This window comes from Eufriesea mexicana, unplaced genomic scaffold (assembly GCF_001483705.2).
Source record: "Eufriesea mexicana isolate 0111107269 unplaced genomic scaffold, ASM148370v2 scaffold1312, whole genome shotgun sequence".
NCBI lineage: Eukaryota > Metazoa > Arthropoda > Insecta > Hymenoptera > Apidae > Eufriesea > Eufriesea mexicana.
The window spans coordinates 522,675-549,964 of NW_016909446.1; the positions used below are offsets into that span (position 1 = coordinate 522,675).

At 48.6% G+C, this 27,290-nt stretch overlaps 2 protein-coding genes across 6 annotated transcripts in view; one reads left to right on the forward strand and one right to left on the reverse strand.

Annotated features, from left to right (window-relative positions):
* Positions 1 to 16,251, forward strand: part of Timp (Tissue inhibitor of metalloproteases) — a 23,625-nt gene extending 7,374 nt beyond the window's left edge. Inside the window, exons 1-5 of one of the 4 annotated variants that reach the window (XM_017900699.1) lie at positions 2,879 to 2,976; positions 14,666 to 14,792; positions 14,890 to 14,972; positions 15,073 to 15,309; positions 15,408 to 16,251. In XM_017900699.1, the coding sequence (XP_017756188.1) occupies positions 14,666 to 14,792; positions 14,890 to 14,972; positions 15,073 to 15,309; positions 15,408 to 15,629 (669 nt within the window). In that variant the 5' untranslated portion in view covers positions 2,879 to 2,976 and the 3' untranslated portion in view covers positions 15,630 to 16,251. Of the gene's footprint in view, positions 1 to 2,878; positions 2,977 to 3,115; positions 3,236 to 12,516; positions 12,561 to 14,665; positions 14,793 to 14,889; positions 14,973 to 15,072; positions 15,310 to 15,407 lie in introns of those variants that run through there. The other 3 variants (XM_017900701.1, XM_017900702.1, XM_017900700.1) reach the window with 3 other exon arrangements.
* Positions 1 to 21,868, reverse strand: part of Syn (synapsin) — a 35,113-nt gene extending 13,245 nt beyond the window's left edge. Inside the window, exons 1-5 of one of the 2 annotated variants that reach the window (XM_017900698.1) lie at positions 21,753 to 21,868; positions 19,370 to 19,694; positions 17,744 to 17,997; positions 17,538 to 17,673; positions 17,333 to 17,437 (exon numbers count right to left, since the gene is read on the reverse strand). In XM_017900698.1, the coding sequence (XP_017756187.1) occupies positions 17,333 to 17,437; positions 17,538 to 17,673; positions 17,744 to 17,997; positions 19,370 to 19,627 (753 nt within the window). In that variant the 5' untranslated portion in view covers positions 19,628 to 19,694; positions 21,753 to 21,868. Of the gene's footprint in view, positions 1 to 17,332; positions 17,438 to 17,537; positions 17,674 to 17,743; positions 17,998 to 19,369; positions 19,707 to 21,752 lie in introns of both variants that reach the window. The other variant, XM_017900697.1, reaches the window with a different exon arrangement.
* Between the last annotated feature and the right edge of the window lie 5,422 nt (positions 21,869 to 27,290).

Sequence of the window (27,290 nt, forward strand, 5' to 3'; positions counted from 1 at the left end):
GCATTCCGCCGGGTTTAGACCGTATCGAAAGGAAACTCCGTCGTTTTGAAAACCGAATTAAACCGCGCGAAATTTCTCGCGCGCCGGCCGACCGCAAAATTGCGCTTCATTGTTCGGCGACCGCGATTTGCATACGCGGCGCGGAGTACGTGGTTATCGTCGTCCGAGCCTCTCGCGCATCTCCTCTCGTGGATGGAGGGCCAGATTTTTCTCGCAAATCGATCGTCGATTCTGTCCCTTCTACGCCTCCTCATCCGGTAGGACGCGATTCGCCGCGACTTCCTTTCCACGGCTTATCTCCAGACGTTTTCTTTGCCAGCGATTGTTTTCACAATTGCGAGAACTTCCACGAACGTGCCTCTTTCTTTATTATACAAACGCGTGTTTTGTGGAAGCGATAAAATTCGTTTCTTCTCAATAAGGACCGTTTCTGCGGTCCGGACCCTCGCGAGTCCCGCGGTCGTCGTCGTGTACGTCGTGGTTCGTTCTAAATTCAACGAACGATCCCGATCCTCGCGCCGTCGAATCGTTCGCCAAATTGCATCTTGACGTAATCCGTCTCCATCGACGGTGAATCATTCCCCGCTGCGACGTACCGAGCGAACGAGCCGAGCATTCGCGATGCGCTTACGAATCCTCGAATTAATGCAGCTCGTGCGCGCATTAGGGGCAGCCGTGAATCGGCCGGGCGATTACGTTTTTATTTCGGCTGGTAAACGAAGACTGGCGGCGGATCGTTATCGGTCCGCATTAGCAAACGATTTGACGAGGAGCAAATCGTCGACCACCGGTATCGCGTCAGTTGCTTCGTTATTTACACTGAGTCACACCGTAAATATAGATACGCATTTACGAAGCGGGCAACGCGGGCAGCGCCGGGATCCTTTTATCGCCGTGACTTTCCCCGTTGCCACGCCGATTACCCTAATTCCCGCGATTACCATAATAAAACGTTTCGACCTGTCAATTTGCCCGTGAATGAGGGTCCCGCGAGAAATCGGGACGGTGACGAAAAGCGGCTCGAGGACGACGCTGGCTCCGATTTCACGGTGTCGCGACGCGCGACGATCGCGAGATCGGCCTCGATCGCCGGATCCGAGCCGTGCTTTACGCTTTCTGCCTACCTACCACGCGAATTAGTTGCATTTCGAACGCGGGGCAGGAACTCGATTCACGAGCGATTCAAGTGACCCGACGAGAGTCGCGTCCCGTAGACGTCTCTGGTTCGAAATTGCAATGTTACGCGCGGGATTAATAATAGAGGCCGTTGTGGAGCAGTTATGCAAAGTCATAGAGAGATTCATTGCCATCCGCGCTTGAAACCGTGCCAGGTCCCCCGATTTTTTTTCCACCGTCAACGAAGGCGACCGCGAATCCACGCACCCGATATCGTTCGCAGCGTTTCAAGGTACGCACGCGACGAGATACGCGTCTCGCTCGGTATATACGCATCCTCGCATGGTAATGAGCTACACGTCTCGACGTCCAAATTTATGATTAATCGAGCAATCGCGGCGGACAGTGGCACCGATATTCGTTCTGAATGAAATTTAAGGACGCGTCGCTCTGTCTGCAATTCGAGGTCGACCCGTTCGTTTCGAGATGTTTGCAGTCGGAGATACGAAATCGGGGTACCTCGCGACGAGTGATCGCGCGATTCGCGACACCTTTGCCTCGCGTTAACTCGTGCACCGGCCATGTCGTCGGCGACGTAATACCGGCGTTTCGGTGTTCACGTTTCTCGCGAAACTCTTTCGCGAAACTCTTTCGCGACGTTTATTGACAGAGCGTCCAAAAATACGGGATAACGCGTTGACGCGTACGTCTGCGGAATCTCGATGTCTTTAACGACCTCTGCAGCTACGCGTTATTGGCAGACGATAAACGTGTTCCACCAACACAACGTCGTATCCCATTGTCCCGCCTGAGTATACAATACGCGCTTCGCAGATACGCGCATACGCGATACACTTATTATGTCACGGTTCTGTTTCGATATTACATACAGCAAGGCGCAAAATGCTAGCTCGCGCTACGATTTTACCCCTTTTGTTTCGACGACGTACATGTCGATGGGGAAGATCGCGCGCTCGTAAATGAAATTTTACTCTACGACGGTAGAGTCAGCAGCGTATACGTTCGCGAATTCGATAAAAATCGACGGTTTCTATTTCCCAAGGCCCTCGCGATGAGCAATTTCTGTTGACATAACCGAAATAATTCCCATTCTCGAGAAATGAAATTTCACGCTGCAAAATTGCACGCGTTTGCTGGTTTTAAGATACGTTGGAAACTATAGAACGTACTCTCGTTTTGTCGCGAACTGTACAACAAACAGCCTTTATATATTACGCGATTTATACAATGGCTGAAATCCACGCTCGATTTCCATCTTTCTTCCATTCTTTCCCGGCTTATCGGGCCCCCGTTCCTCGTCGATTCGAAAATCGACTCGCGATCCATCAAACTTCCCGCACCCTCCCCGGTTGCCGCCGCAGTAACAACCGCGGATCGAATGCGATCGGTGACATAAGCAGAATTAAAATACGAAAGACGCGATGTATAAGGCGATCAGCGGCTTCTTTACGGGGAAGAATCGACGTAATCATCGGCTGCACTTCCGAGTACGTATCGCAGGCAGCGACATGACGTAACGTCCAAATTTATGATTAATCGCGGTTCGGATAGGCTGGCGCGTTCCATTCCTTTTTTCGTCTTTACAAGCCTTTAGGCTTGCGGCCGGCTTTTGCACGCCGCGACGGCACACATCGCGGCCGCGGACGTGCGAGCGAGCGGCCGTACACACGAGCTCAGAGCTCATGCGTGCACGCATGTACGGATGCTGCCGCGGAATATAATAGCGGTAATACGATGGAACTGGGGCAGTCCTGCTTTGACGCGCGTCTTAGAAGCTTCCACCTGGCCGCTCCGCTCCGACGTCGGCGCACGAATTTTTATTTTTGGAATCGACCCGAGGTTCGTTCCTTTTTTCCTACCACTTCGCGTGTTCGCGGGCTGCCCGCGAAATTATGGAAATCGGATATCCAGCATCGTGAGTGACGGTTCGCAGTGGCGCATTTGCACTAGGGGCATTTTTCCGCTCGGGAATTCGATCGTTGCGCGATCGTTGGTGATCGTGAGAGTTCTCGTTACCAGGTATCGGCTGTGATATCGTTAGATCGGAGTCGTGTTACCAGCGTGCCAGTAAGAGTTTCTACATTCCTGGGAAACTAGAGTGAGTTCGTCCACTTGGATTTAACGGGCGATCGCGTGCGATTGCCGAAGGTTGCACAGATAGAAACGACGTGCATCCGCAACCGATAAATGTCAACTTTCACGCCATCGATTATCCTTCTCTCATTTACGAAAGTCCGTGTACAAACGTGCGCGCGTTTCTTATTTTTTCTCTACAATTTCTCTTTATCTGCTAACAGTTTCTACGAATTATCGCAAGTGTCGCGTACACGTATGTACACGAGTGTCACATGTTGTTACATGCGAGGCACGGTAGCCTGTCAGATAGTGATATTTACTACAAACGTGTGACATCGAGTAGATACGATGGCGGAGGAAAGGTGGAATCGACTTTTCCAAGAATTTACGAGTTTTTTCCCACTTTCGAATCTTTCCACGGTGGAGATACGTCGAGCAAATACGGTGAACCGATTACTCGGATTAATTGGACGATAAATCCATACGGGTAATCGTTGCAGAAGAAGTAACTTATGTCACAAATCGATCACTCTTATATTAAACGCTTTTTAAACATAAATTATCTCTCACGTAGAATATACGTAACGGAGTAGAAAATAGGCGACACATTTTCAGATACTGCCAAGCTTTCCTCCAACGTGAACGCTTATCCAGAATCTGTTGCTTTCCTACGTTCCGTCCATTTAAACGCGATGCACGGTGCACGCTCGCAAATTCGTGCAACGTTCGGATAATAATCGATGTTCTAGCGTAAATCCGCGAAACCAGTTTTTCCGTCTACGGAACGGGCACGAGACAAGCGAATAAATTCGCAAGACCGGAATAGAATATCGGGCGACCGTGACAAATTTTCCTGGACACTCGTCAAAGCGTAACGTTCGTTCGCCGTTTGGAAAAATGGCATTTTCGCCGGCGTGACCTGAAAAGTCACGCGTGTACCTTTCTCGAGGAAGCCCGATGCTCGTGTCAGTTCCTTTCAGATGGATGTCGGATGAATGACGATAAGCGGTATTTATACGTCGATTATTCGCGTGACACATTGTCTTTCGCGCGCGTGTTTCACGGGACGCGTGACGCTGCTCTGTTATTAGCCTCGGTGCAATTATCAATTTGCAACACTTGCCGAGGCGTGGATCTCGACGTGGTACAGATCGAAACGACCGGTTTATTAAATCGTTTCGTTAATCGAACTCTGTTTGCCTTAAATGGCTCGGAAAATGTAAACCATTAGGCGAGGCTGCTCCGCTCCGTCCACGATTTATCTTTCGCGCCACTCGATGATTCGAAATCACGCGCGCTTCGCGACATCGGCCGCTCGTTCAGGCCATTCATTTCGTCGCTGATTGATCGATCGTATAATTAATACTTGTCCGGACATCTGCACTCGCAGTCGCGTTACCAGCCGCGAATTTAGAACGTATAATGATTCGACTGTTTCTCAGCAAAACTGCAGATTTATCTTCTTACCCCGACGCATCGCAGACGTTGGACGTTACTCCAGAGTATTTTTATCTAGATTGTAGTAAAATGTTGCTCTGTGTTCGCATTATTCGACACTTGACTCACTACGTCCGGACTAGTATGTCCGGGTGAATATCGACCGATTGTTTCAAACTGCAAAGACGAAATATCGCCTGTTCGCTAATTAATTGGCACTAGGAGGATCGATTTAGCAGGATCCAAATAATCGTTTCGAAATTCCGTAAAGCGTTCGACGAGTATTTTCATGTATAATGACGAATTCGAATTAGAGGAGGGATATAAGATTTCCCAGGATAGGATTTCTCGGTGCCTCGTTACATTTTCTTTCAAAATTCGTCCTTCATTTTTTCATCTACCGGTCATTCGATCTGTAATGGTAGGTTCGACGTTAATAATAGTCGCGATCGTAATTAGAGCGTGATTTATCGCATAACCATTTTTCCGTTCTCGATTTGTTTGCATACGTTCCGACACGCGTGATTTATACTTTCTCGGTGTAAAGAATCGAAGATAAGTAAAGATTAAAAAGGATAAGTCGCAAAAGTGACACGCGAAACCTTGAAGGTGATACTCGAGTCGTTCGTAGTGCCTCGTATACCTCGTATGTAGAGTCCGTTTACGCAACGGGTTCCCATATTTGCATGCGTTATCGACCGATGCGATATTTCGAGTTGCACGATAATTGCGAAAAATATTTGACCCCAAAAGAACGTCACCTCTCGCGATGCATCGGGCATAGTCTAACTTTCCTTTGAATATTTCATGACACTCCCAATCGCGACAAAAACACTCTCACGGGCTACCGGGAATCCTTGGAAATGTTTTTCATGCAATTCAATGCACAGCGTTTCACGGAGCTGCGCGTCAATGCGCCATGTCACTTTTCGCGTATTAATTGCGCGCTCTGTTAGCAAACAAACGGCGATGAACTTCAAACAACGCGTTTGAAAAGCCTCTGCACGCCACTTAGCCTGCCTGATTGCGAGAGATGCTAATTGCTGTCCACACAAACGGTGAATCTTCGCGTTCCTGTTAAGTACGCGCAGAAATTACATCGCTCCGATTCCATGCCCTTATTAACCACCATTACCGTCACGTTCACAACGCACCGGTATTTTCGAGGCATTTACGCTCGATCAGGGAACTATACGCGAGAAACTGCGTGCTCTTGCGACAGGGCACTTTCCAACCACCATTCCGATGCAACACCGTGTGAAAATTGCCACGGGTTCGATATTGCGCGATATTTTTATAACGCGACTCTTCTAATACGTTTATAATACTCTCGTAACACGGTTCGACCGAGCGTGTAATAAGTGCGAAAAGACACGAGCCTTTGCATTAGTTTACAATCCGCAAATATGGCGATAATAGAGGATTAGTAGGTTTTAAAAGGATAAGTGGGTTAATGGGAGTACAAACTATTGGAAATAAAATTTGTATACCTCGTTCGGTACACGCAGTGACAGCAATGGGACCGGTGCTTGCATGGACGACGCGTCAGAAGCAAATAATCGATGTATCCTGTCCGTGATGAGCGGACGCGAATTCATTGAGGAAAATTTGAACGGGGCCTCGTATCTCGGCGTCGTGTTAGCGTAACGCTGATATTAATGAATATGCAAATGGCCGGCGACGAAAACGGTTCTCGTCAATGAAATACGACGTCGTGACCGCCATTACAATACGTCGTTCGCCGAAAAATACGCCGGTTCCTCCACTTCCTGCAACTTCGCTCTACACCAGAAAACTCTGCGCCATTCCGCAGCCTAATCCCTCTTCTCGTCGCTAAAGACTTGTTATTAACTTTTAACGAGATGCGGTTCGTTACGCATTCCGATCGGTATCCACGAGCAATTTCGTGGTCGAAAATTGGCGTGGATGGAATTTACATTCGTATACGTCCTTTATTTTTCTTTCCTCGAACAGCGTTAACTCGATTAATACGAGTTAGAGTGTGATTAAAAGAAACAACCACCGCGTGCCCCGTCGCGGTGCCCTCGGTTTGTCGAATTTGCGAACATACGCGGATTCGTTGGAACGACGTGCAACGAGATAAATACTTCTTTATTCTTGGCAGTCGGAAATAAACGTGGCGTGTTTTCAGAAAGATTTCCGAGAACGTTAATCCAACGGAACGACTTCTAGCCGCGATAAGGGGCACGAACAATTGCCCCCGGTCGTGTACGTCGATCGGAAACGAAGTTCGTTAAATCTAACCATAACGCTGACTCGTTCGATCCATTTACGAAGGGATAATCGATTCCAGGGCTCGAGAATCGCAGGACCAATAATTCATTCCTCTGCTTCCTTCCCTCTCGGCTCAAGAGACGCGTTCCCTGCTCTCCTCGGCCAAGTCCTGGCTTAAAAGCTCGAACGTGCCGGATTTCTCAACGACCGGCACTTACCAGCCAAACCTCTCGTAAATCTGCGGGAATCCCGATTTATCGACGCGTTTACGGTTTTATGTCGTCGCTAATTTTTACCCATCGTTGCTCCGTCGAGATGTTAATTGGACAGGTTCTATCCCACGACTCGCCTTCCGTTTCTGATAGAACTCTTTTGATACACTCTCGCCGAGCTAAGCGCGATGTTATCGTCTCCGCTCGCGGATAGAGGTCTACGAGATAGCTGCCTTCTCTCCGTGGGACCACGAGTCCCGCAGGACTCGAGGACGGCGAACATTTTCACGCTCGAAACTCGCGAGTCGATGCACGCCCCGGTATATTTGATACGAGCTGCTGTTCCCGCTGCCTGTTGTCAGTTGTAACGTAATATAGAGCTTCAAGAACTCGCTGAGAACGCGTTCTAATGGTCGCGTAAATCCGCCCACTGTGTCGTGTAAACAATTGCAAGAATGCCCGCTGCCGGCCCGGTATTCCATTACCGCTTCGATTGTCTTCCTCGTTTCCAAAGAAATTCTTCTGCGCGCTCTTCATCGCGGTGTAATATTGCTTCCGGTCTGGCGAGTAACATTTCGCGAGGTATCAGCCCGATTCGCAGTTCGATTCTTGTTACACGTGGACGTTAAGTCGGCTAGCTAGCTTCCAGCTGCGATTCCATCGTTTTGGATTCCATCGAATTGCAAACGAGTTCCATCGAGCAGGTTCGGATAATTTTAAACGAGATCCGTTGATATTTGTCGAATATCAAGCGTGCGACGAAACGTTTGCTCGGAATTGAGATTACTTCAATTTCGAGAGACTGATTCATTTACGACTGTGAGGCTCCATTTCGCGCTCGCGAAATTTTTAACGGAGACCTTGTACGATATCGTACGAAGCAATGTCTTTGGAGCAATGTCTCGGATTTTATGCGCGTTTTCATTCTCTTGCAATTTATGAACACTAGTTCCATTCAATTGCACTTTGCACTGGTATTTCTTCATCCGAATGCCGTGTAAGGACACTTGCCAATTGTTTGCGAAATACCGCGACTGACATTTTTCTTTCTGTTACATCTTGGAATATATAATCATTCGCGGCAGTGGTATTTAAAAATAGTTAGAAAGCAAACTTTCCGCGATATTTCGCTATCTTTCCTGCGCATCGGCTTCTCGCTCGACGCGTGAGCTAACCGTTGAAAAAAATTCGCATAAATTTAAGAAGATTCTAATTTAAAGCGATTCATTTCTCACGCGGGAGAACATACGTCATTTGTCACGAAGGAAATAGCCCAAGTTCACGGTCACGGAACATTCGTCTAATCTCGCGATTTAAATTCGAAATGATTAATCGGTCTCCCACGGAAAAGATCCTACGATACCAACCAGCAGGAAAATAAGCTCAAATCCAGGCTCGCGAAACCTGAAATGGAATCCGAACCAGGAAAGATTCCAATTCGAAATGACAAGGTGAAAACGAAGGTTGGAAATAAAATTCCGATATCTGGAATATAAACGAGAAGCCAAGTACGAGTACGCGTTCGCGGAACGTTCGCGAGCGATCTAAATCGCGAGCGATTAATCAATTTTTAACCGGGATATTTATCAGCGAGAAAATCGGCTCAAGTTCACGCTCGCGACCAGAAGCGAGCCTGGACGTAAATTAATCGGCACGGCGGGGAATATAACGATCGGTGGAAGCAGCGGGCGGCGACGAGCCAGAAAGTCGCGACGAAAGCCGCAAACGAAAGCGCGAGATCGGAGAAAGTGGACGCGTAGGTAAGAGGGTCTGGTAGACGCGTTTAGCGTGGTTAGAATCACGGGAAGTGCAGTGCGCGGTTTCGGAGCGGTTTCAGAGCGGTTTCAGAGCGGTTGCGGAGCGGTGGCCGGAGGAATTCCGCGTCGGGAGACGCCTGGAAGCGTGGCGCATCGTGGAGGCATCCTGGCCCATTCGTCGTCGCGGCGTATCACCGTCATTCCGATGTTCGCGTCCTAATGAAGATATACGAAAGCGATAAACGTTACGACCGGACACGAAACAATCCTTTCGCCGGTGCGGCCGCCATAAATCGGCACGTATGCGCGGCGTCGATGAAGTTACGTAAAGTCACGTGCGGCCGGGACGAGCGCGATTTTAATGCTCCCGATAAGGGAACGCTGAATCGATAGCTGTTAACTCCGATAGAGCGATTATGCAACGCTGCTTAGTATTCCGTAGAATAGTTTCGTCATCGAACGAGAGGAGGCAGCAAGAATGATCGAGAGCCGGCCGTTATCGTCGGTCACGGTTTGTAAATCCCCAGCTTCCCCGAGGTGGCGTAAACAAAATACGAACGAGGGAAAACACCGACACGATCGGCTAGTAGTGTCTGTGCCACGCGGCCTTTGCCATTTTCCTCCCGTTATCGCGCTTTTCCGGCCAATTCCGCGTCCGCGGGCAGCGACGAATTATCGCGGGCCCCGCGAGCTTCGCGCTTGTACCCGTCGCGAGAAAAGTGCCGCAGAGTTATAATATCGCGATTATATGCCCGTGTTAGATTACCATAAATACGAGGTGCCACGGATACCACGGACATGGCCCCAGCGCCACTCCGCCTCGTGTAATCTTATTCGGAGTTTAAGGTTAATTGGCACGGCCCCGCGCGCTTATTTACATCCGCGCGATCGCGAATCTGCTGGCCGGGATTATCGATCGTAAATTACACCGTACATTGTACGCCAGCCGGATCGCTCGTTTCGCTAACAGCGGACGATAATACGATCCTCCATTGACTCTGGTCATCGTGAAACGGGCATTTTCGCGTCTCCTCGTTCCGCTTGCCAGATTAAGTCACGAGAAACGTCTTAATTCGCAGTACCTCTCGAGTAGCCGGTATATATATCTCTCTTGACATTTCACGATGCCTTACGATTCAGCGAAATTTTTACCAAGTTCCTCGGGATTCCTTCTGGATAAAAATATATTTGCGACTAATACAATGGATACTTGTACTAGCGTATACTAACGCTACGAAAGGCTTCCGTGTGACACGTATTAACCCTTTGCACTCGGCAATGTTTTCGTTACAGGAAAATAGTGATTCGAAGACTTTTTCTGCCATAAGGTCAACGATATTTTTAAAACGGTAAATAAGAAATCGTATGCAATTTAAGACGTAGAATTACTTTAATTCGATATTCCACGCATCGTTGGGTAATTATAAATTTCATATGTTAACCCTCTGCACTCGACGACTTTTTGGCTAAAGAAGAGTAGAAATTCAAAGATTCTCTACTAAAAGCTGACGATACTTTTTTGAGCAGCGAATAAAGAATTGTATAACAATAGAATTGTACAATTATTCGATTTCGATACCTCGCACACTGTCGCGTTACATTAAATTTGATGTATTAATTAATATCGATCTTTCAAATTTTATGAAATGGTGAGACTGAAGCTCGCCTCTCGAGTGCAAAGGGTTAATTAACATCCATCTTTAGAATCTGATTAAATGGTGACTGAGGGGCGCCTCTCGAGTGCAAGGGGTTAATTACTGTCTAAATAATACCGAACAATGTAAAGAAAATTCCTGTAATGCAACATCGTGTCATTCGCTATGATTCTGACCCAGGAACCGCAGATAAGTGGCGTATCTGATCTTTGCCCGCTATCGTTGCCCACCGACAAAGTTCGAATCGAAGATAAGGCAACAAACAAGACTCGCATATTTAAAGGTTACCCGAGAAGCGTTCGTACTTTCCATTCGCGATTCGAAGCCAGCCTACGGATCTTCGGGCCACGTTATCCCGGGTCTCGTGCTACCTACGACACCACCAGGATGCAACAGAGAGGGAGGCGAACTGGAATTGGAGCGGGTCGAAATGGAATCGGAGTTTTCGCTCCTCGAATTGCACTCGTTTCGAAGCTTCCAAAGAAGGTTACGACGAGCGGTTAAACTCGATCGGCGAATAATTAGGGGCGGTTAGGCGACAGGTACCCCGCTTATGGCTCGATCATACGAGACGTGACGAATGGCGCGAGTACGCGACAAATCGACGCGGCGATGCGTCACGAGGCGTGGATCCGCGTTCGATCCGTCCACGTGTGTTTGTTATCGCGAGCGGAAATAAAAATAATGCGAATGCGCGGCCTGTATGACATCAGCCGACCGATCGATCCGTTTTGCATGATGATGCATGAAGCGCATGAATGCCGCGCGAGAGTGCAGCCCGGTGTCATCATTTGGGTGCGGGCGCTGCCAACTGTGGCTCCGTTCGGATTCTTGCGGCCAATTAAGCGGCCAGATGCACTTTGCGCTCGATCGGCCACGTTCATTATTCGCGGGTAATTGCGTGAACGCGAGTTCGCCGATTCGACGCGAAAACTTCGACTGTTGGCGGAAATTGAATATTTCTTTTCCTTCCTTTTCGTAATTAGAAAGGTAAATAACGAGGTCGTATAAGTGAGGCAGTGAAAGCTTGCTTATCCCAACATTTTTCCCTTTTCCTTTTCTCTAATTAGCAGAGGGGATACAAAGGTAGTGTAATGCGACAGGAGTCTAGTTGTGTCATCTAATGTCTTTTTTCTAAATTGATACAGGAGATGCGAAACTTGTGTAATTATAGTGCATGTTTGAATTACGCGATCCGTCTAAAGGTGAAATTTATGTGTGCAAATAGCGAGTTTAAATGAAAGTTGCGATTCTGCGGGGTTAACTGGAAGCTTTGGTGAACTCGTCAATTTTCATAGGCTTGGCACATGTCGCAAAGGTCAATTTTTCCAGTAACTTTTCACTCTGCGTATAAGCCAGGAGTTGATCGATTAACTGAAGTTCCCGAGGTGTTAGGAAAATTTTGTTGCAACTACTACAGCGAATTTTGCCCGTGAGTGTGAATCCGTGAGACTCGGGGACACAAGTGGCAGTTGCCTGCCACATGTTCGTTGCACCATAGATGCCTGACGGGAAATAGATTATTCGTGTTAAGATACGCAATGTAGAATAATAGTAGAGAAAGAATTTTGCCGATATGTCGGAAAGTGAAAGGAAAAGATTGAAAATCCATCATTTTGACGAATTTAGTAGTCGATAGGCCGAGTTGCGCGATAAAGCTTCACTGATTCCTCGCTGCTACACTCGAGTTCAGGGAAAATGAGTTTATGCTCGAACGAAGGAGGCGCGTTAAACTGTCGTTAATTAAAATTTCGTTTCGATAAGTAAAGTTGAGATAAATAAAGCTGTAACAGAGAAGCGAAGAGGTATTTACGAGTAAATGCATGGAAGGTGAGCGTCTCGAACGTCCGTGACTTCTCAATCGGTAAATTAGCAGGATACTAAATGTCATTCCGTACGGCAACGAATTAATTTCGCATTTGTCTTGAATGCTAATGAGACAGAATTTTTTCCCCGTGCTTTGCGACGTAGAAAATTTTCAGTCACGCTTATTGCGAGTTTCGCTGGCCGCTCGAGTTGGCACTCGTAAATTCTGCAACACCCGGTGCTCTGTGCGTAATTACGATAATCAGACCGCGCTTTATGGCCGTCAAAGGCAAAATTGCGCCTTGTCAGTGGTACCATAATGTCCCGGCCGAGGCGACGTCAGTGATAAAACCGCGAAATACGGCTGTAAACGTAAATAAAATCGAATCTCCGTGCCGGGGAAAACACCGTCGAGCAAGTGGCTCTACGAGCGTACCAGCGATGGTCTAACGTGCGTCAATTCAGTCAGATTGCCTTCGTCGTTAACGACCGTTTTGCTCGTAACGACTACTAGCTCGCTGTCAAACGAACGGTTAATATTTTCGAAACGATCGGGCGACGAAAGTTTATCGAAAACTGACAGTTCAACGATAGCGTAAAGCGTGTCTCGAACGATGATCGCGTGGGGTATAGGATCATGCTACGCGTTACGCTTTGAAAGCGAGTGCTTTGAATTGTACGTTGGTGAAATCATCGAAGCAATTTTTGGATATTTCAGTACTTACCTAAAAATAGTAGCTAGGTTAGCGTTCGAAATACGGAAGGTTTACTTAGAACCGATTGACTCGGTGGAAATGTGGAGAAATTATCATTGAAAGTAGATTTGAAACCTATCTATTCAAATGAAATAGCTGTGATTAACTCTGAAAGCAGAAAACCCATTGAACAATTGGACCGATATACTGGAGAAATTAATATCGGGAATGCAGGAAATTCGTTTAAAATTTATCGACTCGATTAAAGTAGCATTCTCGTTCGCGCGAGAGACGCGAATAATTAATTCGAAAGCTATCGATTCGACTGAAATAATAGCGAGATTACAAAAGAGACAGGTTCGCGCGAAACAACCTGTAGCCTCTGAAACGATATCGAAATCACCATGGACAATGCAAGTCCACGCGAAAGTCATCGACGCGACTTCGAGATAATCTCGAAGCTGGTCTAAGAAACACGGAAAAGTGATTTGAAAGCCATCGACGCGACTGGTATAATACGGTAGTTACTCTAGGAAATGCAGAGAATTCATCGGGAACCTATCGATCGAGGTAATCGCGGTGCAGTCGGCGAAGAGAATTCTGCAGCAGCCGGTTGGTTCCGTTAGGAATGCCTAGATCGTAAGCTGTCCACTGGTCTATTCTCGCAGACCTAGGGAACGTATCGTCAATACGATCTACGAGACGACTTCGCGATGTCCGCGTTCGACTTTGGTTGCACATTTTACGTCTATGTTTAGACCTGGTCCAGCTGACGTCGATAAACTGGGCCGAAGTCCGACCGCTTCCGTAACGTACATCGTCGTCGCAAAAGATGATCTCTTTGGTCGTCATTCCCGACGCTCGGTGTCATGAATGAATACACCTTTCCGAGTCGCGAAGCCTGCGACTTTGGGTCTCGATCTCCGTTCATTCCAACCAATTTGCCTGATCGATACACGCGATTAGAGAGGCCGTCTAACCTCGTCCTCGTCGTTGTTAGGATAGGCCCAAGCTTATCCGGAACGTGGCGTTTAACAATTGTCGATCATCGGTTTCGCAGAATTCGCGCATCTGTTTAGCCGCGCGTTGCAGCCCCGCGAGGATGGAATAAATTTGCATTAACGAGGTTCGCAGGTGGGCTGTCGAGATACCAGATTTAGATGGGCCAATGGCAAATTGAGATTAGCCGTTTAGGAACGGTCGTGATTCACCGAGACGTTCCGTTCGTCGCAACAAAGACGAAACGCGTGCTGAGGCTTAGTCAGGCTGTTTTACGTTCGTTAAATAAAGTCGTACGTTTCCCGGTATCCGACAGGTGACAACTGACTCGGATCGTTCAGATACGCTTAATCAGATTTCGAAGATAGATGGACCTTGACTGCGAGAGGAAGCATTCCTTTGGGCCGGCCATTATCTCGCCACAATGCTCGCGTGTCTTCAATCCCGGATCGTTTCATTACCTCGCCTCTTATCGTCTTATGAATTCCTACCTTTCACTCTTATCTCCGACAAACATAAATTCTAATTCCGATCCGTACACCTATCCCCGATAACGCGTAACGCATCGTTGTTTATCGCGAGAAATAAAATCTTCGAGCCGGGAAACGTGTCTTTTTCTAGCTCCTACGTAACCGTCTTCCCTCTTCTGTTCACAGATGTGGCAATTAAGGTTTTGGATGTACCTGCTGCTGATAGCGTTATCACTGGCGCCAGTGCAGAGGGTCGCGGCATGTAGCTGTATGAGCAGTCACCCCCAAACGATGTTGTGCAATTCAGATTTCGGTAAGTCTCGAGGATTTTCCGTGCGCGAATTTCATCTTCTCGCGTACTCTGTCCAAACCTGCTCATTACAGTTTTCTTCCTTTTCATTCGCGTCTAGTCGCCCTCGTGAGAGTGAAGAAGGCCACGCACGTGAACAGGGACGAAATCGGGTACAGCGTGAAGATCAATAAAATCTTCAAGGTACGTATGCATATGGAAATTTCGCGAAATCGTAGCATCGTTTACGCGAGATGATCCTGGGACGACGTACTACTATACGCGATCGCTCTTTCGCCAACAGGTGAACACCAAGTCATCGTACACCGTGCTGATGAAAAATATTTTATGGACCGCCTCGTCGGAAGTTATGTGCGGAGTACACCTTAAAGTCGGGGAAACGTACGTGGTAAGCGGGAGTGCGAATGGACGTGATAAGGCTCACATATCACTGTGCGGCATGTCGATGCCGTGGCGTTTGGTGACGAGCAGACAGCGAAAGGGCTTCAGACTGCTGTACCGTTTCGGTTGCTCGTGCAACGTGAGTAAAAGTTTCGAGATCGGGAACACCGATCTCCCGTCGGCGATTTGCATTTCGTTCGTTTAAATCACGCCACGTGTTCGTTTCGTGCACTTCAGATCTATTACACGCCCTGGTGGACGAAGGGAGCAGCTCTGGAGAACACGGACGGCAAGGAATGCCTGTGGGAGAGCAAACCAGGCCCGGAAGAGTGCCAGAGGGATTACGGGGTGTGCATGCCGGGACAAGGCGGTTGCTACTGGGTTCCATCCGTGCCTTACAAGAACTGCATCAAGGAGTATCAGCAGAAACGCGAGCAACAGAGAGCGCGGGAGCCTTAGGCTGTTAGGCGTACACGAAAGTTCTACGGTTGAACGAAGATCGATCACGCTGGCGAAAAATCGACGTCGCTCACGCCAGGTCGCACGTAGCACGCGTCCCGATCTGTCACGCGTTTGTCAAATTTCGCGTATGCCTCCAGTAAGGATGCTCGTTAGCAACGAGCGCGAGCGGCCAGCTGCTGCGACGACGTGGCAGCAGACTGCCGCTACACCGTGTGAACACGTCGATAAATTAATGCTATCCCGTCTAGACGACGCGTAGTTATTTAAATCGACCGCGACTAATCAGCGTCGTCGTCGTCGAGTAAAATGTCCGCGACGATTAAGGATTGGAAAAATTCTACGAGCGAACTAGACGTCGGCGGAGGACGGTGTCAGCGTATTTGTTCGGAGGCGTAGCATTAATTTCCCCCTACAACGTAGCGTTTTCATTTCTGCATCGTGTCATGCTCTATTTATTGTTGCGTTCCATCAGAAGTATTAATCGGGTGGTTGTGTCGGCGAGTACAAAAGTCGTTCGTTAATTAAACACGAAGCAGCGAATCGAGTGGTGAAAATCGTGCACGACTAGTTGGGAAGCTGTCGTTCAGGGGTATAAATATAGACCGTCGAACTCTTGAAACTGCTTGCATTTCCATGATAAATTACTTCCTCGACGTTTCGAGGTCTGTTGCATCGCGTTTCTATTAATGCACTTCTTTCCCTGTCTTCCCTACCTTTCTTTTCCTACCTTTAACCGGTCGTCGATAGTATTTATTACCGGCAGTTGCCTTCTTTTCGCATCCGAATAGAATCGACGATCGTCCACGAGCCAACCTATTCGACCAACCTAATTGATTCCCGTCCAGACGAATTAACCTACGAACGATCCGCGTATCGAAATTTCTCACTTTTGTACCGTTAAACGCCGCTATTAACCTTGTTCGCGTTTAATCGATTCGGCCGAGCTAACTCGGGACCAGCGGGTGCACACGATTGGCCATCTCTTTAGTTGTACATATTAGGCTATCGATGTACATTATACGTTTTTTAAATTATTCTCATTTCTCATTCTCGTTTGTACGTAACTTTGTCCTTTCTCCGTATAACAAGCCGCTGAAACGTATTTAATTTTTAGCCAAGCCTTGTATAGGTCTCCGAATACCGAAATAACGTAACGATCGAGTTTGTCCTTTCGAAGAGAGAACGCGTGTCACAGTATTAAGCAACGACGACGGTCATGACTCTGTCAGTGAGAGAGAAAGTGCGCAAGAGAGAAAGAGAGAGAGAGAGAGAGAGAGAGAGAGAGAAAAGAAGAAATTCGGTTTTCTTTGCAACGTTTACGTTCTCTCGCTATTCGGATGACGCACGAAGTTGCTAGGCGTCGTGTTAGAAATGTTACAATCGAGTTAGGTTCCTTAAACTATAAACTATGTATCCGAGCGTGATCATATCGTTTTCTCGGCGACAGTAACGAGAAACGGAGGCCCTGCACGTGGGTAGAACTTTAGTATAAAACACTAAAATCGTTGAAAGCGACGCGACGGAGGTTAGCTGGCATTTCCTAGCTTGAGAACGTAACGCGAAACGATGTATGTTAGTCTTAGTTCTTCCATTTGATAACTTTTGTAAGTATTATGATACTTAAACGATGGGAAATAAACGAGAAACGTGTAATTCGTTCCGTGGACACGGCGCGTTAATTGAATCATTCGGTTACTCACCATTTCGCGATGATTGGGGTAGTAAGTTTGATCTATCAGAGGGAAATTGTCCTTCCCAAGGCGACGCTGAAGTCCCAGGAGGTGCGCGAACACCCACGGTTTGTCCTGAAAGCGCAAGTACGATTAAGAAACCCGATTTCGCATCGAAGTTATCTCCATCGAGTATGTATCGTATCGAATCGTGACGAATGTACGACGTTCGTACCTGAAAGTTGTAGATCGCGGTGAGATTGTTGACGCTCGGGATACCGCCGTACATGAATCCGAGAAGAAGGTTCTTGTAGTCTTCTCCCGCGTCCCTCAGGTTCTGTCGTACCAGGACGAAATCAGGCTTGAAGGATCTACCGACGAAATTTCGTTCACTTCTCTCGCGCGATAAATGATAAACGAAGAGTGGGAAAAATCGTTTACCGGATGACTTTGGTCCCGTTACGATAAACGGCCATGGACACGATGGTACCAGCCTCGCTGGCCGTCAGGGACAATTCCCGAAATTCCGCCTGCTCCACGCGAATCTCGTAGTCACCGTGCAGCCTGCGACCCCGGAAGTACTTGCTCCAGTCGGTGTTCTGGTCGTCGATAACCAGCAGGGTGAAGCATCGATCTTTGTTGTAAGACGGCCCTCTGGTCGCGCTCGACACCGCTGCTCCCAGGATAGATGCACCCTGGTCGTGATTAAAATTTATACAATTAGCCGCCATGCTGCTCCCCATCGGCTTACGGTCGCAGCTTCTAACGCTCCGGAAGTTACACGCCTCTAATGGGATAACGAATACCGAAGAGATTGATGGCATTCGGCGCACGCGAGTGCCTGCATATTTCCTCGAAAGCATTAGACGGACCGCGTATCGCGTTCAGCATGCAAGAACGCAATTCTAGCCCCAAATCTGGCTCGCTCTATCAGCGGATTTGCTCCGCACGTTATGTACGAATGTAATCCGACTGAAAATGAGTAACCATATACGAGTTTACGTACATACATCACGCGTATTACACATTCGTCGAATGAAAATTTCAGACAGAACACGTTCGCGGAAGTACTCGCGATTGCTTCTATACTGGGTGGAAAATAACTTTGATCGCCCTCAATATCTTTTCAGAATATTTCATGGACGAACGTTGTACAGCGTGGGAGGAGGGGTTGTTACGTGCAAATTGCAGCTTCTTCGGTTTCTTTCTAACAATACCAGCCTTTCTATAGACCCGATGATCTTAATGGTTCCAGGTAGAAGAATATTCCGATAACAGATAATAGGATTAACCGAAGAGACTTCGTTATAGCAAAATTATCGAGGAGATGGGCGAATGCACAATGCGACCTACTGATCGATTAGTGACAGGTCACGGATAAAGGGCAAAGAACGCGTCTGATCGAATCCTCGTTTAATCCCATTATTATCGAACGACCTGATATTACGAGACGTCGAAGAATAGATTAGGGTAGGCACGAAAATTTTAAATCTGTCAAAGCACTCCACCCGTAAAGGAATTACAATTTTCGCGTTACCCATAGAATATCCCGTGCTGTACAATTTTCGTCCACAACCGTGTACGCCTCTAACGCGTGGCTGTACTATTTAATTTCCAATGGCCTTACCATAACGTCGAATAACGTCAACAAGAACGTCGGGCACGTCGAGACACGTCGAGACACGTCGGACACGGCGAGCCACTTCGACCGTTCGTGGCGAATAATAACACGTAACTGAGACAAAGACATCGGCGAAAATTGACCAGGAGCCTGAGCCGCGATGTTTACATCGTTACGAGGCCTATCTCGACAAACCACGCCTCTGGCCGTGATACTCGTGTTTGGCCCGTTGTACCGCGAGTCTCGCGCGATATTATAGACGAAGGGGTTAAAAATAACCGAGACAAAGTCGTTCGCGGTTATCAGTCCACCCTGTATGTATATCGTAGAGCGCATTTCCCGGCGCAACGTTGAAATATCACGGATATCCATAAACTTTGCGATCCGGCACCGCGGCGATTTGTCCATTCAGCCTAATCGCGCGAAGAAGGCAATCTCGCTCTCACCTGGTCTCGAGCAGCTCCGGTCAAGCTCTGAACCCTCTGCAGCAAGCTCTCGCGGGTCTTGGCCGGCGAGGATGGAGCGCTGGTGGTCCTCGATCCGGGTCTCAGGTTCAGGCTGAGATCGCCGCCGACTGGTTGGGGTGGTCCTGGCGGTGGTGCTCCAGGTACCGGTGGCTGGCTGGCCGGTGGAACTGGCGTTGGCTGAGACTGCAACGGCCTCTCCGGTACCGCTTGATACGATTGGGACGAATCCCTGGCCATGGAGGCCAGCCCGGAGTCTGTGCTTGGTTCATCGTCGAGCTCCGAGCTCAAATCTCCTGACGAGAACCTGGAAGACAAACTATGGTGGTGGTCGTGATAGTGGCAATCGGTCCGATCGTCCAGCCATTTCACGCTTTTTGCATTCTTATTTGCTCGGTTGCTTTCGTTTTACACTGCTCGGGTATATAATGCACATCGAACAGCCAGTGCTCGGGGTATATCGCATAGATGGCACGTTGGCAATGATGGACGATTGCTGATTGCTGGTTTGCATGCGTGACACGGGGGTGATGACATATTCGGCTCTGACGCGCGCAGCCCGTAGTCGGCTGGCGTGTCTTTCAGTGACGGCCATATCGGTTGCCTTCGCGTGGAGACGCTTCTCCTCTCGCGGACAATCGGCTGACGATCGGGTGACGGGTACCCGATGGTCGTGTTTCGCTGCACGGTAGTACAACGACTGGCAGCGAAGATACCGAGTTCGGCATTGGAAAGCTCGAAATAGTCCGGGGCACGTATGTTTACGGGCCCAAATGACGCGAAGCGACCACGGTAATTGGACAAAGGTCTGTCCAGAACGGTGCGAGTCGCTCGGTGAACGATCGAGATGGAAAATGTCGGGCCTCAGGCTGTGTTTGCACGATGCCAAAGCACTTTCTCCCACAATTTGCATGCACACATCGAGATTTGCGAAACATGGAAAAACATCGGGATACTCAGCTACTCTCCTCGCGACGTTAATATCGCGTAATCGTGCTTTAATTAAATAATGGCTGGCATGACGCAGCGCATGAAATAATCGCTCTTCCATCCGCGTCTCGTGAAACTCGAATGCCGCTGTTAATTATAGTTCGATGGATAAATCAGATAGCCAGCCCTAGATTAATCGAACGAGCCATTTATCCGCGCAGGTATTACGCGACGTATATCACCGTTGGCTACACGGCATGTCCGTTGTAGAGACTCTGTATCGAGATGGTTGTCCATTATTTTAGGCTTGCTATTGTATCAGTCCGTGTGTCCGTATTCGATGAAAAGGCAGCGACAAATGCGCCTGTCTACGAGCATCTATCGTACAAAGACCCGAATTCTTTGTCTCCCGCGTTGCCTACGCTCGCTCGTACCGTTACCAACGAATCGGAAACAGTCGTCGACAACGAGAAACAGCGAGTGAGGATTTTACTCGCCACCCGAGATGGTCCCTTGCACCTGGTACTCCCGAAAAAGCTCAACGACCTCTCTCGCTTTGGCACACTCCCGCGAGCTTTTAATCCGTGAACAGCTCTCAGCACATTCCGAGCTAGGCGCTTCGTTACTAACGATATCCGCTAGCTGACTATTTCATCGCTACTTTCTACGACAGTTTCGTCTCTCGTTGACCCGTAGAAAGGAGAGACACTTGGTCGACGATCAACGTTAAACGTGAGATACCGAATGCGAGATGTGCCGTGCTGCACAATGTATCAACGTTGCAACTATCTACCCGTAGCGTGTATTTAAATATAACATCTATTGATAATAATAACTAAAGTGGCATGATAAAAATACGTCGGTATATATAATTATATCCCCATCTCGACAAGGATCCACGTTAATTTGATAAAACGCTGAATACGCGTTTCCCATACCTGCAGAAACGAAAGGACCGAGACCAGTTACCAATTTCACCGTTACCTAACACCAGAACTATCAACCTTTAATCTCCTATCTAAATATAACCCGCGCTAATAATAATAATTAGAGTAATCCAACGAAATTAAACGGTCTCTCGTAATCGCGACTCTGCTGCTAAGGATCGATATCAATTTCGTCGAAATTACCTACGGGCTTGCGTGTAGTTCAACGATTAAAAGTCTGACAGCCAAAGAAACAGGTTCATCTCGAGCGCACGGTAGCTGCGACGTCGTCTCGGGCATCTAGAAATCTCTCTCTCTCTCTCTCTCTCTCTCTCTCTCTCTCTTTCTCTCTCTACGAGAAACTTTCGTACGGTCTCGCTTCCGAGTTCCTCGAGTCCGTTTGGTCAGCCAGAAGGGGGGAAAGCGTGGAGGAATTTTCATATAGCAACGTGTTATCGGGCATGCAAAGAGACAGGCGTCGCGGTTGGACAGCGATGGCTGGCACTCACCTCCGTTTCAGGTAGTTAACATTGGTAGTGAAGGACTGTCGAAAGCTGGAGAATGAAATGTTGCCGGGTGAAGGAGCTGTACCGCAGTATTTGGCGCAACCGCCGCGGCCGGTAATCTTGCTGGCTTAACACCGACCACGTCGCCCTGGCGAGAGCCGCAGGATCGCGGATGGTATTCGTCAGCGGGATTCTCGCGGACAAGGGACGATCCTCCTGTTCTCCGAGATGGCCGGGAAGCTGGGACAGGGTGGGTGGAAGAGGATCTGTCACGGACACGTTCGCTCGACCACGTTCGAACGGTTCGGTGTGTCGCGTCCTTTGCCGAGTTGCGTGGAATAACGCTTGAACGTAAGGTAATCTGAAAGGAAAGGGCGAAAGAAGAGAGGTGAGGAAGGAGAAACTAAACGATCCAAGTCGAAATCTGCAACAGGAACGGTGGGCGATGGTTAAACGAAAGTCCCTGGTCATCCGGCGAATGTTGATCGACGCGAGATGAGAGCGTAAAGAATGGAAGGCCGGTCAATGCAAGTTCGTAAGCACCGCCTTATATAGAGGCTTACGACGAGCCGGTTACGTAAAGGCAACGAGAGATAAAGCCTCTCGCTATACAGACACGGATAACGTATTATCTTGGGACAAAAGTGTCATTCGAGTTTTCAAAGCGACGTCCTTTTTTCCCTTTCAGCGAGACGCGTATTTACGATACTCGAAAGCACGCGTGAGATGATCATCGAGAGGCTTGGAAATATCTAACACGAGAGAGGGAGAGAAAGAGAGATGAAAGGTGAGAGGGAAGATAAATTTCTTTTATTTTTTTCCCTCCCGTTCCTTTTTTCTCTCTTTTTTTTTCCCACTCTCCGTTGAAGTATCGCTATAATTAAACCTGCATGTTCTCGGTAAGGAACAACGAGCTCGTGCGAGGCCCGCGATAAAAACGTCCACGCGAACACTCGGAGCGCGCGAGATGGAGACCCCTCGCAGAAATTTAGCACGGCAAAAGTAGAGCTTGATACTCCGCTGATCGATACGAGGCGGCGTGACTTTACACGCCGAAGAATTTTTACCACGACGGCTCGCTTCCACGGGCCACGAGCGTGATTTCACCTGCGATATCGGCATCGCGATACAGACGACCCATAACGAGTTATTGCCTCGCGCCGCGTGTTTAACCAGGCTACTAGGAAACGGAGGGTTAGCAATTTGTCCCCGCGTGTAAAAGAACGATAGAGGCGAAATTTTCGCCCAAGCGAAATCACGCTGTTGTTCCGTGCGAGCAAGCCGTGCGTGAACGCTCGGCGTCGAATCGAATATTGCGCGGAGGACGAGGAGAAACTGGCTACGCGAGAAGTTTCGAGCAAGAACGAAGAAAAGTTTGCCGATTTCTCCGAGGTCGGAACTTGGGCCGCTTTCCATACGAGAGCATTTTCCACTCGGAATGTCTCGAAACTTTAAACTAACGAAGTTCACCGCTCCGCGCAACTTGGCCAACAGTCCGCGTTCAATTAATTCCCGGTGATCCTGCGGGCCTAATTGAATTTCAAATCAGCTTCAACGAATTTCCAAGCCTCGCTCCGATCTTTCTCACGCGGTTTTTACACCCCTCGATTCTCCGGCAACACCCCTCGCCCCGCTACGCAGCATCCCTCTTCGCCGATGGAATTTATCTTCCGGCGAAAATTCGCGAAACTTCGCGCCGATGAATTAACGGACCTTGACGATCGCTTCTAATTTTAATACCACGATGGCGCGAGTTTGTCGCGAGGGGGCGAAGCGTGAGAAAAGTTTGGAATCGATAGATTTCGTGGCGCTCCCCCTCCTCTCCTCTCCGAGCTTCTCGACTGCGTAACGCGCGACATATTCGGAAATCGCGTATATTTAATCCTATTAAGCTACCCTCCTTTCCGCCCGTTTAGCACGTCGGGGATAATTTGCGTAATTAATCGGGGCGAAACGCGTGTACGTAATTACTTCCTCGCGCGTTCATATTTTCATAGATCTACGCCGTTCGCGTTCTCCCTAGGGGGTTTAGCTTAGACCCTAGTAATAATCGATGACGGAAGAGTCCCTAGGTGTTAGGAAAGGACAGGCGCATTGACCGCCCAAAGCTGCGCACACGGAAACGTGCACTTGACTGACAAGTTGTAAAATGAAAGAAATACTTGCCATTCGATATCGGATTCGCGAGTCGTAAGAGCTTATTCACGCTGGTACGCGAAGCATGTTGATTCTAATCACGGAATACGTCGATTAAAATTGTTTCAAACGAGCGTGGTACTTTAGTTGTCTCGTTTATCTCGTTTCAGGCACGAGACAGTTTGAACTATTACCCCGAGTACCGATATAATTGTAACCAGACATTCTATTCCTCGATTGCTTTCCCTCGTCGAACTGCCCTTATCGAGCTTCTTCGCTATTAACGTCGCGCAAACCGAGTCCGAAGGAACTCTTCTCGCATCGAACTGAAAGAAAGCAATCGAGGAAACCGAAAAATTGAAATCACGGAGTAGAGACGTCACGTGAAAATAACGTGCAGCTCGCACGCGAGAACGATAGTGTCGCTCCGTGCACGCTAGGAACTGATATCACCTACTCGACGTAGCACCGTTCCGTTCATAAGCTCCCGCGTAAATTCAAACCGAACCCAAACTCGACTAATAATTTCCTCGATGCCAAATCGACAGTACGTAAACTCGTCGATCGTTTAATCCCCCTGTCGAATGATTTCCAACCCTCGACGGAACTACTCTACTCGTCTCGCGACGAAATCTCTGTCGTCGACAGAGTCGGGATTTCATCTACGCCAATCAGCGAATATCTCCATCGACATCCGGTGCAAACCCCACGGAACGACGAGACAGGAACGCGAAATATATATTCTCCACTTAAAAATCAATTCCCCATTCCCTTCGATCCCCCCGTGACCGTTTCGAATAACCCGTGGTCCCCTAATCGACAGCAGGAGCAACCACCACGGTACCACGAAACACGAGCTACCGGGAAGCAAAAGAAACTAACGGTGGAGTAAAAAATCCGTAATCCAATTCACTTGACCTTCGAACAGCCGTACAACCGAAACAAATCCGCCGGTCGTTAATTCTACCATGGACTTTCTCCGTTAGAGCACACTTAGGAGCAAGGTCTGAGAAGCTGGTACTCACCTGTGTCGCGTGCGTGTACTACCCACTAGTTTGCCGGTGAAGCAGTGAGCCTCGGCCGAGGATCGCGAGGGTGTTACCCGGAGGGTTAGCTGGTCGATAGGTCCGCGTCTGCGCTCTTCTTATCATCCCTCCTCCGACGTGTGGCGAGCTAACGACTAGGGGAAAAAGGGACGAGCCCCTGTGTTTCCCGATATGCCCGGTCCCGGTTCTCTCGTGTTTGTACAGGGTGACGTTGTTCCGTGCACATCAAACGCGTTCCACCTGCTGGCCGACTGAAGATGAAACGTCAGACTGCACACACCGCTAACGCGTCCACGACCAGTCGATGCATCCGGGTCCCCGGGTTCTCGTGCATCCCTGCACGATCGACACCCGAGACTCGTTTTTCAACTTTATTCGCTATTCTTTTCCCTCTCGAAAACGAACTACGGAGACCGTTCGACTGGAGGAGCGCCGCGATACCGAGGGATGAAAACAGGCAACTGAACCCGGCAATAATATTCTTGCATCACGTCGGCAGCCTTCTCTTTACCCCGATAGCGTAATAATTATAGAGAGGCTGCCGGTGAGACGTTGATTTCCCGGTTTCCTCTGCCGCCAGTCCACTCGACCGGCTGTACTGTTCCACAGCCACGGCGGGCTGCATAAAAGAATTAATGCAGCGACCCAGTTACTCGCGATTCCTCGGCGTTGCACTTACGGAGCTTTTGTGCCTATGCAGATCGTACTTTGGAATCTTTCGGGAGATAGGATTTCCATTGTTTCCCGCGACGGTGGTCGGTAACGCACGGCAACGAATTCCCTTTGAATAAAATTTCTTCGTTTACTCCCGGTTTTTCAGCGTCGCTTCGCCGAGAACGCGACGGGATTGCTGCACGTACGCGTATATTCGCAACAATATCTGTCTGCGAGCACTACCGGAGATGCGAGATAATATTCAGCCAGAAGACGCTCTCTGGATTTTTCTTTTTCCCTTTCTCTCCGCTTTAGACCACCCCCGTTTCTGCCTCTCTTCTTCCGTTCGGTGGCCAGGAAAAGAGGGATCAGAGCGGCGGTTCGTGGGAATGTGGGTCGCAAACATTTTTCCGGGGTGGAAAGTTTGAAAAGAAAATACGGACGTCTGGATTCTCATCGAGATTACGGTTCCGGCACCTCGTGTCAGACGTGCACGTCTCGTTAACGGAAGAAGCCGTGAATCGCGGAGGGATCTTCTTCTTCTTCGTCGGAGCGTTTTATTTCCCCCGAGTTAACCGAGTTTCCCCGGCGGACTAATTAAACGAGCACTCGGTAGGTCGTAGGTGAAACCGTGTTAAAAGGTAGGAAAAGTCTCTGGGTTACGCGCGCGTTCGATTCTTTTAATGGGATCCGAACGATTATCTCTAACCTCGTTACAGACATCCACGGGGACTCGATGAATGATAATTTATTCGATTAACCGTGGTGGCAGGATGCTCGCATATGATCGTGGGAAATGTTGGAAAACGTAATCGTGCTTCGTTTCGACACGGATGCATCGGTCACGCAAATGCTTTCCACGTCAGCCAATGATCCTATAAGCTCTGCCTATTGTCTCCGATAGTCGCCATTGTCCGCTTCGTGACAACTTAAGAGGTACTGCGACAATACCCTTACCAGCGTCACGACTATCATCGACAGTACCGTAATTCCCGCGATCTTGGTTCGATCGATGACCGTTCGATCGATCCTCGGATAAAATTCGTCGGATAAAATTACCAGCTTGCGCGAATCTTGGCGCGTGTAATCGATCGAGAGGAGAAATTCCTCTGCTTTCATCAGCGATGTGCCGACGAGCGAGTTCTCGCGTAGTCAGCCTTTCCAAAATTTAAGCTTTAAAGCGGATCAGCCGTTCTACCGGACGACATCTACGTCTGACGGTTTAAACCCAGAGCGATTGTTAAAAGAGCGATCGATTTCTCCCCTTTGGGATGAAAATCCGCTTCTTTCGTACAAACGTCGTTCCCTTTCAGATTTCACGAGTCTATTCGAAAGAACGCCAAAGGGAATAATGGTCGAGAAAATGAAATTTATACGTTTATCGAACTACATTCAGCGTCTAGGGGAAAATAGTAACGAAACCCTTTCGGAGAACTTCGGGAACGTTCTCGAACTGGTGAGCTGCGTCGGTAAAGCGGGTCACTGCGCGGACAAGGTATCGCTTGCACAGTGCTGGCCCCGCGCGGTGATCAAGGGAAGCACGAATGGCTCATCGCTGGATTCGGAGACACGAATGCGTGGATCGCATACAACATCGGATGAAAAGGGAATGGCCGCTGCGGCACGATCTATCCCCACCAAAAACGCTGAACACCTGAGCGTCCCTGGGGGCAGCTCAGGAGGAACAGTCATTATTGCGCCAGTA